General features: G+C 44.3%; 2 protein-coding genes and 1 long non-coding RNA gene across 3 annotated transcripts in view; 1 reads left to right on the forward strand and 2 right to left on the reverse strand.

Moving 5' to 3' along the window:
* The window catches only part of QRFPR (pyroglutamylated RFamide peptide receptor), a 33,146-nt gene extending 30,476 nt beyond the window's left edge, over positions 1-2,670 (reverse strand). The window contains exon 1 of the mRNA XM_082237138.1: positions 1,890-2,670. Within this exon, the coding sequence (XP_082093264.1) occupies positions 1,890-2,229 (340 nt within the window). The 5' untranslated portion in view covers positions 2,230-2,670. The remainder of the gene's footprint in view (positions 1-1,889) is intronic.
* Positions 1-13,294, reverse strand: part of SMIM43 (small integral membrane protein 43) — a 181,150-nt gene that overhangs the window by 77,695 nt on the left and 90,161 nt on the right. The gene's annotated exons all lie outside the window — the stretch shown is intronic.
* LOC309540369 lies at positions 2,015-9,357 on the forward strand. Its single transcript, XR_014223224.1, has 3 exons — positions 2,015-2,077; positions 5,341-5,437; positions 8,751-9,357. It is a non-coding gene; the product is annotated as an uncharacterized lncRNA (long non-coding RNA).

Here is a 13,294-nt window from a genome sequence, read left to right on the forward strand (position 1 = left end):
CCCTCAGACCTTGGGGTGGGGACAGACTATATTTTTTTTGGAGGGGGGAATGAATGAATTCCTGTTCCCCACAAATAACCCAGAGATGCATTTTAAATAAAAGCACACATTCTACTCCTTTAAAAGCATGCTGATTCCCGGATCATCCGTGGGCCAGTTTTAGAAGGCAATCGCACCGGATCCGGCCCCCGGGCCTTAGTTTGCCTATCCATGGTCTGAACTATGACCACACTCTGCTAAGAGTTGCATTTTCACACACTTCTAAATGGAACTTGTGAAGGAGAATTAACTGCTGGACTGTAGATAATGTAGTTATGGATGCTGCTATAGGAAATCATGCAGCATGATTAACTCTTCGGACTAGCTCAGTTGGTTGGAGCATGGTGCCGATAACACCAAGGTCGCAGGTTTGATTCCCATAAGGGACAGCTGCATACTCCTGCAATACAGGGACTCAGACCAGAAGATCATCAGGGTCCCTTCCAACTCTATGATTCCCCAGTCAAGAGAGCTTTATGGGTGGTTTATAAGATGCACCCATGGAAGCAATTCAGCAACAGAATGCATGTGAGGCTGGTGTAAGTTGACACAAGAACATAAGATGAGCCAGCTGGATCAATGGCCCATCTAGTCCAGCGTCCTGTTGGGAAGCCCCAAAACAGAACTTGGTCACAACAACACTACTCACCTGTGATTCCCTGCAACTGGTGTCAAGGTACACGCTGCCTACGATAATGGCAGTGGAACATATATATTGTGGCTAGCAGCTGTTGATTATCTTTAAACAGACAACTTTGCTACAAGATCGATTTATAAAATTTCTACCCCACCTTTCCCCAAGGGGGAGCACACAGCTCTCTTCCATCCAGGGGTGACAACTTGAATAAAATATTGGGAGGACCCAGGTAAGCACCCTGCCCCACATAATCAGTCACAAGACTGTGCACACACACTATTTGAATGGCAATGCCCATCCACTGGGAGGGGGCGCCTCCCTCAAATATTTTATTGGGGGGGCCCAAAGGGACCTTGGCCCCTAGGAGTTGGCTCCTATGTTTCTGCCCCATTGTATCCTTACAACAACTCTGTGAGGGAGGTTAGGCTTGAGAGACTGTCTGTCCCAATTTCACCCAGTGAGTTTCATGGCTGAGCAGGGCTTTGAAAACTGGTCTCCCAGGTCCTAGTCCAACACTCCCAACCACTATACCACACTGCCTTGATCTGCAAACATTGGCCTAAAGCAGAGGAAACTGAACTGTGGCTCTTCAAGGTGGTGTTGGACTCCAACTCCCATCAGCTCCAGCCAGTGCTGACAAGGAGCAGGCGTGATGGGAGTTGGGATCATCTTGAGTCCCACATGTTAAGCAACACTGCCCTAAAGCGACTGAGGATAAATGATGCTGGAAGGAAAGGTAATCAAAACTTTTCCCCACATTTAGATAGCCCCTCCACTTACAAACCTGACTTGGAAGGCCCAGATGTATGGTTGTGGCTGCTTTCACAGCAATCTCTCATAGAATTGTAGAGTTGGAAGGGACTTCAAGGGTCATCTAGTCCAACCCTCTGCAAGGCAGAAACCTCAACACATGGTCCCCTGAAACCAAACCTGACCCAGCTTAGCTTTGCACAGGTGTTAGCAGTTTTATTGCTGCACCACTATGTATCCGCTTTATTCTCCTCTGCACTCACTTCTAAAGTATTAAGCTTCTGTATCTCCATGAGGACTACAAACTTGTTCTTTTAAAATTAAAGAACCCCAATATTTCCCTTAATTTTAGAGGGGGGGGGAATCGTTGTGGTGTGTCGGAATGAAGTGGAGGTCAAGCGCCCCTCTCCCTCCTCCCTGGAAGTAGGAGACCCGCCTCCTTCCCTCTGGCTCGGCCACTCACCCCCCAGCCAGTTGCTGGAGATGTTCTGCAGCATGGTGAAGGGGACGCAGAAGAAAGCGATGAGCAGGTCGCTGAGGGCCAGCGAGCAGATGAAGATGTTGGTGACGGTGCGCATGGCTTTGCGGCGGCTGACCACGTAGAGCACCAGGCCGTTGCCGAAGAGGGCCAGGGCGAAGATGAGCACGCAGGTGAGCACGAAGGCCAGCTTGGCGCGCCGCGGCAGCTCCGGGATGTAAACCAGCGGCTGCAGCCCGTAGAGCGCGATGAACTGCTCGCGGGTCACGTTGTTGTCGCGCAGCAGCTGCGCGAACTGCTCCGGCGTGATGTTCAGAGAGCGCATGGCGGCGACGGGGCGGGTCAGACGGCGATCCTCTGCAGCATGGCCGGACCAAGCGGGCGCTCCTGGCGGGAGGCTTAGAAAACCAGGGAATTTTCTTTAAAATTTAAAATTCGTGGAGGGGACACTTCTCAGTCTTGCTCGACGGCGCCCACAGCCAAGGCTGCAGCAAGATCCGCGCCTCAACTCGCCTTTTATTCATTGTCCAGACGTCTCCACGAGGATCTGTCCTTCGTCTGAGAAAGGCAGCCGAAACGAAGAGCAAACGGGTGGCGCTTAATCGAGGGTGTGAAAGTTTTGAGAGCGAGACGCGCCCGTCCACCCGCCGCGCGCGCCGCAACCTTCCCGTCTAGAAGAAGGCGAGGAAGGAGCGAAAAGTCGAGCTTGGGAAAAGCAGCGCAGGGCTCCTATTGGAGACTTCCTCCGAGCCTCTAGCCAATCGGTGAGCAGAAAGAGCATCTTCTCGGCCTCCCGTCCTTCAAAGTTTCCCGGAGCGCCGGGGCTCGTCGGGGATTGGCTGGCGCTTCTTGGGGAGTCGCTGGAGGGGCGCAGCTGACGCTTCCTCGGGCGGAGAGGGGCGCTTGCAACGCGGCTCCGAGCGGGCGCAGCGAGGCTGCAAAGCAGCTGGAGGACTGACCTCGTGGAGGTTCGGAGAGCGAGGGGAGCGCTGCGTGCTCAGAATTGAGGCTAGGGAGCGGCACAGGGCAAGACTCTGGAGCCTCGGAGGTCCAGGACGCCACTCTGCCAAATAAGCCGCAGAAGGATCCCCAGGCGCAGGCGGACGTGCTCTGCTTTGCTCCCCGCCGAAGCAAATGAAGGATTAGCTGCAATAAATTAACGATGGGTCCCTGTGAGACCATTGCTTCCGGAATCTAATATAACCAATTGCCTAAATTTATGTCTTCCCATGAATTACATTGATCTGGAGCTGGAGGGTTAGAATTTTTATTTTTAGTTTAGTTTGCTAGGTTTTAAAACAGCTTAAGGCAGCCTTTCTCAACCTGTGGGTCCCCATATGTTCTTAGACTACAACTCCCATCACCCCTAGCTAGCAAGGCCAGACCTCAGGGGTGGTGGGAGTTGTAGTCCAACAACATCTGGGGACCCACATGTTGAGAACCACTGGCTTAAGGAATATTTGCACATCAGTCTGAAACTTCTTTAGGTTACAGCTTGACCTTAGGGATGGACAGCTTGGAAGGGAGGTCCCCCTGTCCTCAGTGGGGTTTGGTCCCAAAGTGAGTGTACAACTTTAAAGAGAGCCAACACCAGGTGTGGGGCAGCCCTCAGGAAAGTGGTGGGGCCACAAGGTGCCATGAGAAGGCTGATGACACCCAGCTTTATTTCACCATCTGGTGAGATGGCTGAGGGGAAATAAACTGAGTTTGAATCTTGGCAGGATGGAGCTACTAGGGGTTGCTGGTTCTGGTGCTTGAGAATTGGACAGTTGACTGTCCTGAATGCAGATGCACTCCCATTTCATTTTAAAATTACATTTATATACTGCCTTTCACCCAACAAGCCCATAAAAACACAAATTGACCAACATGGTATTAATAAACAATACCCCCAAACTCATTTAAAAGGCTATGGATGGTTCAGTCAGCCAAAGGCCTGGCTGTAGAGCAACATTTTAATCTGGCACCTAAAGATATGTAATGAAAGTGCCAGGTGAGAACCCCTAAGAAGAGCATTACACAAAGGGAGCCACCACAGAAAAGGCCCATTCTCATGTTGCCATCCTATGGACTCTCATGGAGGGGGGAACATGAAGAAAGGCCTCAATTGATGCTTGCAAGGTCCAGGTTAAGGGAAAGATGGACTTTGAGGTATTACGGTCCTGAGACATTTAAGCACTTTGAATTGGGCCCAGAAACTAATTAGCAGCAAGTGCTGTCAGGCCAGGATTAGTGTAATATGCTCAAACTGTCTTGTCCCAGTGAAAGAGCAGGTACGTAATCTAGGGGCAGCTTTTGAATCCAGCTTTGTCACTGAAAGCCTGGGTACCCTCAGCTAAGAGTAAAGGTAAAGGTACCCCTGCCCGAACGGGCCAGTCTTGACAGACTCTGGGGTTTGTGCGCCCATCTCACATCTATAGGCCGGGGGCCAGCGCTGTCCGGAGACACTTCCGGGTCACGTGGCCAGCGTGACAAGCTGCATCTGGCGAGCCAGTGCAGCACACGGAACGCCGTTTACCTTCCCGCTGGTAAGCGGTCCCTATTTATCTACTTGCACCCGGGGGTGCTTTCGAACTGCTAGGTTGGCAGGCGCTGGGACCGAGCGATGGGAGCGCACCCCGCCGCGGGGATTCGAACCGCCGACCTTTCGATCGGCAAGCCCTAGGCGCTGAGGCTTTTACCCACAGCGCCACCCGTTGGTAGAGTACCCTTTACCAACTCTTGCTGGTACAATATTGATGGAGTAGGAGAGTTTTGCCACAGTAGTCCAGGCACAGTAACTTCAGTATGTTGGTGTTTAGTATGTATATTGCAGTGGAGCCCATATATCAATAGTCTGCAAAGATTGTAGGCTGAAAGAAAAACAAAAATTAAGGTTTACTCCCAACTAGGGGTGGGAAAGAAATTCAGTTCAGCTTGCATTTAAATATGAATTTATCAATTCACACTAACCAAAATAATTTGAGAAATGAAACACAGCCATTCTTCAAAATATGCACTTAGCCAAACTAAGTGCTCTCCAATCTACCAATGTTTACAAAAATGTACATATTGGGGTGGGGGGGATGTGTATTAAAATGAATATAGTGGCAAAAATAGCATACAAAAATGGCATTCTATGAGGAGAAATTGCTTGTCAAAAAAGAGGATTTTTTTGCATGAAAGTATTGAAGGGTTTTTATAAGGATTATATTATAAAAAAGAAAAAAAATCAGAAATGTGAAGAACCAGTGGTTGTTTTTCAGCTGGAACTCACCAGAATTTAGTTCTGATACCTCTCAGGTGGGCACCATTGCCATTGTAAGAGAACAAGGGAGGCATTCACGGTGAGTTCTGACACCTCTTTTTCTAAAAAAAAAAAATAGTACTGAATTTAAGATTGGGGAAATTAGCAAGCTGAAATTGACAGATCCTTCAATCTCTGCTCCCAACACAGGACTGGATTACTGCAATGCAATCTGTGTGAATCCTCCCTTGCTCTCGTCTGGAAGTTGCAATTGGTTCAGAATGCTGCAACACAACTGTCGACAAGGGTGAGTGTGCGTAGAAATGAGCCTCCTCCACAAAGGAGAAGTTTACATTTGTTTCTCTGCCCACTTTTTCCTTTGGCCCCATCCACCAGTGGCCCTTTGAAGGGGACGTGGTCCCTGAGCTGCAAAAAAATAATGCACATACAGTATAATGACAGTTCCACCCACAAGGTAGACTCCAGCTTTGCAGCAGTGAAACAACATAAGCCCAGAACTCATCAAATCATTACAATTCATCCTTGTGCTAAATGAGTTGTGTAAGTCTGCCCTTAGGCTCAAACTGCCCGAAAGTTAATTCCCTTTAATGTTTTATTCATCTTAGCATTTTATGGAAAAGGTCTCTGTTACAATCATTGACACCTTCAGGGAGGGCTGAGAAAGACTCCTTTCTGAAACCTTGGAAAGCTCGCTCTTGTCGGTGCAGACAATACTGAGCTAGAAGGACAAATGACCAGATTCAGTGAAGGACTCCTCCCATGCATGAGGAGGTTGTGGGTGGTACAGGATAACCCTCACTTCCCCTGCCAATGCACAGAGCAGCTATGCTGTCCACATATTCAGCTGGTGGGTGAAATCTCTACCTTTGCCATAACACCAACATCTCTGCACCCTGTGTCCTTGAACTGTGGTGATGGCTCTTGCTTGCCTGTGGTGAAAACCTGTATTTTGCATGACTGGAATGTAGCCTACTATACAAAGGTAAGAGTCACATCCATTGCCTCCCCCACTTTTGTCCCTGGTCCAATCACCAGTAGCAGGTGATCCTTGGAAGGTCTTCTGTGAGGACTCCAGGAGGAACAAGATTTCCCCATCCCTGTTGTGCAGAAACTAATGTTGGAGTGGAAGATCAGTTCTGGAGCCAAGACAGAGCACAAGTGAGCTGGATAAATGAGAGGCAAGAATTGCTGGAGATGGTTGAAGTTCAGGAATATCAATCAATCTTTATTACAGTCCAGAGACCCAACAAATCATTACAAAGCAATGCACAATTCAGACAGCCTACCTCCAGGTTTAACAAGCATTTTGTTCAGACTTAAAGATAGGGATCATTGGTTCTTGCAACCACCGATAAAAACTTCACCACTGCTAATGTTCTAGCGTTTGTCTGGTCTTCCAATAGAAACGTGATACTGTATAGTGAGCCTCTGATTTTCCTGGGAAAGGTACCAGCAAGGGTAATATCAGTTCAGCCCTGGCTTGCTTGTATTTCGCACAGTGCAGCAAAATATGTTTTATAGAATTAATGTCTTGAGCACACGAGCAAAGTCTGTCCTGGTAGGAAACTCCTCTCAACCTGCCATCCAACGCTGCAGAAGGAAAGACGTTTAGTCTGGCTTTGGTGAATAACCTTCGATAATTTGGTACTGTCAGGTGTTAACTTAAAGACATGCCCATATTGTACTCCTACTGCCAACGGACTACAGACTGCGTGTGATCGAGATCGCAAGTCACTGTGTGTATTATCCCATAATCTTTGCTTTAATGTCTTTAAGGCGCCTTCATAACCCAGGTAATAGAAGTTAACATTGTGGACCTAGATCAAGGAGACCTTGGTTCAAATGCCCATTTAGCACTGAAGCTCACTGGGTGACCTTAAACCAATCATTCTCTCTCAGAGTAGCCTACCTCACAGGGCTGTTGGTTGCGAGGGTAGGAGGGTAGGAGGATTAGGATTTGTGAGCCAATGTAAGAGCTGGGGCTTGAAGCATTCCTTCAGCAAAACATCCATGTGAAACTGTTCCCAAAATGATACTTCAGGCACAATGCTTCCATATTCACTGCATATTTAAAAATAGCCACCCTTTGTTTCCAAAAATGGCACTTTTGCTTCAAGGCTGAACATTTTCTGTGGTTTGCAATTAGGATTACGACAGGCTTCCTCAACCTCGGCCCTCCAGATGTTTTTGGCCTACAACTCCCATGATCCCATGATCCCTGGCTAGCAGGACCAGTGGCCAGGGATGATGGGAGTTGTAGTCTCGAAACATCTGGAAGGCTGAGGAAGCCTGGATTAGGAGGCAAGGAGCTGAATTTTGGATGCAGTGTAGAGATAAAAGATCTGGATTATTATAAAAGATGCAGGAAGAAATGATTAACAGTAGGACCCACAAAGGGGAGGAGGGAAGTCCAAGAGATTCCTTGGAAGCTAGCTTTTCTGTTGGATATGTGGCTGTAAAATTTCAATCTGAAAAACCAAATAAATAAATAAAAATTAAAAGGAGGCAAGGTGTTGACCAGTCTTCATTATACTGTGTTTGTTAATTGTGACTGCATGTAATGTTTAGCTTGCTTGCAAAGATGCAGATGACTTGCAAAGCCATTTTTGACAAGCTCCTGGTAGCAGCACTATTTATCTTAACTTGCAAAGAAAACATGGCCATGTAAGAAATTTGCTTTAGTATTTTGTAATCATTTTTAAAAACCTTTTCTGGGCACATAAGCTGTCCCCTACCTGCATCCCTACAGCTTTAATCTTTACAGCCCAGGTTTTTCAACGGTTGCTTGATTTGCAGGGCAGCTGTCCTTGTCCTAATGTTACAATTTCAGCACTTAAAAAACCCCCAAACCTATTCATACTCAGAATGGTTTTTAGTTCCAATGAAACTGTTAAATTGTTGCTGCCTTTGAATCTGATCATCCCATAATAACTCTTTTTCAGATATTTGTTCCTTTCTAGGAATAAAAATAAAGAAGTTTAAGGGCAAGTTATTGATTTCTTTCCACAAATGACCCTATGCCCACACTGTTCCATAAGAATCAAGCAATTCTATTTCTTTAAAACCCAGTAGTTTCCAAGGCAGCTAACAAAAGAGAACATTTTTTTTAAAAAAAAAAGCCTTAAAGATGAAATTTAGCACTAAAACTTAACAGAAAAAAAATAAATGGCATGAAAGGAACACAGCAACCAGTAAAGCCAAAAATGGAAACAATAATATATAAAAGCAGAAGACACCACAATTATTTCCCCTCAGGCCAATAATGCACTTTTAATAACTAAAATCAAACATCTATGGAGGCATAAATTGTTATCCATTTCTTATAACTTCCTGGTTGGACTACTATTATGTGTAGTTGCCTTTGAAGACTTTTCAGAAACTGCAATTAGTTTAGAATTCAGCTCCTAGATTATAAACTGAGATGGGACATTGCCACTACGCCAACTGCACTGAACCCAACTCTGTTTCTGGACTAAATTTTAAATTGCTGGGTGTATGCATAGGGACATATGGAGACTAGTCTGCTGTTTCTTTTTAAAGTGGATTTGTTGGACAGAGGGAGATGTCACGAGGTAACTCCTCCCATGGAGATTTTTCAGATCAGGAAGCAAAAGCACCCAAGGGAGTGCCAACGTCCTGGAGGAAATACATAACAGAAAGAAAGACAGACCTGCACAGATACACACCACCCACAACCACCTCACAATGGAAAAGTAAGGTCAACTTTGCAACTGTCAAAATGATAATCTACCAGCCTTTTAGCTGCATTGCTCAGGAGATCTGAAGAAGAAGAGGAAGAAGAAGAAATAATGCAGTTTTTAAAGATACAATCAGCCATCTTGAGTCAAAATGCCAACCAACTGTGTCCAGACATAGGCGAAAATCTTCTCCTTGATCTCAGAAACCATCGTCGGAGGCACTGGATACAGAATGTAGATCTATGATGTAGAATGGAAGGTGAGAGGTAAGGGACGCCAAATTTCAGCATCACATAGGGTACCACTGAAATTTGAGACCCCCAAGGTCTGCCACTGCCATCATGAAAAACTTGGTTGATCAGTGCAGTTTTTATTTCATTTAATTTATTGAAATTTTCCTCATCTCAAAGGAGTGCAGGACAGCAAACACCTTAATAACTGTTGACATATGCTACTGTTGTACTGTGTATTTTGTGTCTATGGATCACAATAAAGCTGAGTGTGCGAAAATGATAAACAACAAAAACATCTTTTCCAAACATATTTAGAACAATTCCAGGCAGATGTAGCAATCGAAATTCAAGATGCTTTGAAAACATCATCAAGCTCACAAAAAACCCCATTAATCTATTTAATTGGAAGGGTGCCTTTGACAGAATAGTACTCACAAAGCACCAGGACAACAAAAACAAGGAAATGTTTCCAAACAAGTGATTTGTTAGTGCCATTTAGTTGGGAGAATTCCCTTTTGAAATCATCCTCAGCATCGAGTATTTATGGCAAACAATTGGTATATTTAGCTTTCTGTTATAGTACTGGCAGACATTTTTTGTTGAAGAGCCTCAATCCTTATTAAAAATGTTGTGTTCAGTATACAGTCCCAAAATACAGTCAAGCTGAGCACTCTAGAAACAGACGTTGGAAATGCTTCCAGCAAAATGCAGAATTGGAAAAGGGTGAGGCATGAGAACATAAGAAAAGCCCTACTGAATTAGATCAAAAGTCCATCTAGTTCAGGATTCTGGTCTCACACAGTGGCTCACCAGGGGTCTATGGAAAGCTCCAACCCTGAACCTGAGTGCAACACCATTCTTTGCACCTGTTATTCCCCCAATCGGTATTCAGAGACAGCATGTAGCCATTGTAGCATTATTCCCCATGAAATTTGTTGAATTCCCTTTGAAAGCCATTTATATTGGTGGCCATCACTACCTCCCATGTAAGTAATTCCATAGTTTAACTGTGTACTGTGCAAATAAGTTCTCTTTTTTTGCCTGTCCTGAATCTGCCAGCCTTCAGCTTCATCAGACGACGGTTGCTATGTATGGCTGTAATGAAACTTTGCAGCTTCCAGTGTTTGTGCAATTATGCAAGTTGGCTTTTATTCCTGTTCTCATTGGAATTAGCTTTCCCCAAGACCCACACACTCTTCAAAATGAAGCAGCCTACCAAAAGTCCAAAATTGCTCTCTCCAAATAAGCTGTAATAAATTCTTCCCACTGTCGCCTTCCTTTGTAATTCAAAGACTTAAAACGAAAAAAAAGCTGTCAGAAGTGCAGGCATTTTAAATGAACTGTCTCTATTGCAATGTACATATTTTAAATACATTTAAATAAACTGGGAGGAAAACAAGTGCAGTCGTGTATTTACACACATTAGAAAATACTAGAGAGGGGAAGATATCATCAAAGATATTAGTTCTCTAATTTGCAGGGCTGGCTAGCTGTTTATTCATGTTAAAAGGTACTTGCATGCTAACCCTATACAGTGTAGAGTATGCATTGAATGCTAGGTTTAAACATTAAAGTTGTGGTGAGCCATCTTAAGACACCCTTCATATATGCGTCTTGCAGAATTTAGGAGCAGTTGGTGGGATTTCATTGTGTATATTTTAACAGTGTTTCCTTGTGTTTATTTCTGTTTGAAGTGTTTATTTTCTATTTTAACTTGATATAAACTTTTCTGTATGTTTAAATGACTATCATCTGGTGGACAGGCAGTTACCTCTTTTCTAAACAATTAAAGAAACTGAAAATACAAAAGAGTTCTAAACATGATAGACAACATGAAAGAAATTCAGAAAAATTGCATGCTGAAGTGTTCAAGTTCAAGGTACTCAGAAGATAGAACTTAGATCCTCACACACCACGGGATTATTTCATACTGCGTGGGAATTTCAGCTATTGCAACAATCAAAACAACCCTTTCTAGTTCTAAGCACCTGTATTTATTTCTGATTGCCAGCTAGCAATTTCCCCCACCCATGTGCATAGATAATCATAGCATACTAACTCATGTGAATTGTTTTCCTATTTTCTGCAAAAATAACCCCACTCACATCACCATGTTACAGCTTTATTACCTCCGTGGTTTATCAGATCTTAAGAGTTTTTAGATAAAGATTCTAACGTTAGTTAGGATAGAGAAGCATTCTTTGTCCAGTACCATGACCAGTAAAAACATAGCAAACTGGTGTGTTTTGAGACAGGTACAAATGTTCTACCTATGTAGTACTGAAACGCCGTGCTGAACTGGTGGTTATGTTTGCCTGCTATTTGCAGCTTTGACAGCTCCTGATTGGCACTATTGTCTGCGCTTGGCTGCTCTTGATTGGCACTGTCTTCCCAAAGCCAATCCCAAAAGCTAAAGGCTACGTTTCTACCTTTGATTTGAACTACAGGCCGCTTAGAATACCCCTGTGTCTCATTATTTTGATTCCCCAGCCGGCCAGCAAACCCAAATCATCTGTTGTCAGGTTTTCAGCTTTTTAATGAACACTGAAGCCCATTTTGTTTCACTTTATAGTTAAAGGTGCTTGCCTGATGCTTTATCATTTATACGTTTAAAGTTTTTAATTATTTTGAATTGATTCACTGCACTTACTGTGCTGGACTATAGGGTGTTTTTAGATCATGGCTTTAAATTTTATAGTACAGATGAATTTATTTTGTCTGTATTTTATGTTTTAATGTTGTACATAAGCCACTTGGGAAACCTTAGCCTTAAAATGCTGGTGACAGTGATAATAACAACAAAAACAAACAACTACAATAACAGCAGTAGTAATAGTTATACTGCAGTGTTCAACATGTAGCCTTCCTTTGAGGTATTAGACTCTGAATGTTACTTTTAAAAAGTTTTGTTTTATTTCAAGTGGAAAATGGGAAGAAATTTGAATTGGTTCACATTTAAATTCACACATCTATGAATTTTGCGACACCGTTTTCCAGCTAAGTGACATGTCAGAAATGCATATATGTGTGCATAACAGTGCATCTGTTAGGCACCAGAGGATCCAAACCGCCACGGTAGGTTGACAGGTATGGATAAGACAAGGGAAAGTTCTTACCAATGTTGTGTATTCAATATTCACAGAGAGAGGCTTAGACATGCTGCCTCTTGAAGTGATGGCATTGCTCCGAGTAAATCTCCACATACCCCTTCTCTCCTCATTTGTCAACAGAACCACCCACCTTATGGTTGCCGCTTAGGGCCATCTGTCTCCAAGCCCTTTGCTCTCCTACTTTCAATGATCGCCGGGTTCTGGGAGAGGAGGGGTCTGGAATGCTTTCTAGTGATAATGTGTCAGTCAGCTGTTTCAGCTCCTTCTCCTCCTCTCGCATTATTTCCCCTCATCTTCCTCTGAGCTGTGACTTCCCGCAAACCACAGTTGTAAATCTATACTGTCTTCCTCTTCTCTGGAAGGGTCAAGCTGGGGAGGCGATCTCCACCATTCCTCCTCAGTCCAGTCCCTGGCAGCATCTATTGCTGAAAAAGTGCGTCCCTCAAGTGATGGCTCCCAACTTGGATGGCTTGAGAAGAATATTAGACAAGTTCCTGGAGGATAATGCGTGAGTGATGTCAGCACACCCTGTGGCATGCGCACAGCATGTCGGTATGCCCCAGCATATACGTGTGTGACGCCAGCATGCCCGTGGCATGCACAAGTGGACTCTTGAGGGTGCCTGGCCCCTTCATTTAAAATTTGTAGGTGCTCATGCACCCAGAGCCCCAGATAGTTGGCACCTCTGTCCAGCTCTAAACAGAGTCGCGAGCCACCACCACCCCTACTCCACTGATCATAATATAACAGAACAAGAAAATTAGCCAGTCGCAAACATTCCCAACTATTTCCAGAACTGCTTTTTAAAAAGTTTTTATAGACAACAGCCTCTTTGTATCGCCGTTAAGTAGCAAATAAGCATCAATCTTTTGTTTGCCTTTCAGCAATTTTATCATGCAGTTGTACCTGTAACCGTCTACATACTCTGAAAATGATCTGCTATTGTTTACCATAATACCTCTTCTGAAACAATCATTTGAGTTTCACACCACCTAACACTGACAGCAATTTATGTTAATTAGCTTTGTATGAATTCATTTTAACTCTTGTTATTTTACAAGTAATTATGCTTGCCTGGATTTTTTGGAGACGCTTCTGTGAA

The sequence above is a fragment of the Podarcis vaucheri genome (genome assembly GCF_965113315.1).
Source record: "Podarcis vaucheri genome assembly, chromosome: 9".
Lineage (NCBI taxonomy): Eukaryota > Metazoa > Chordata > Lepidosauria > Squamata > Lacertidae > Podarcis > Podarcis vaucheri.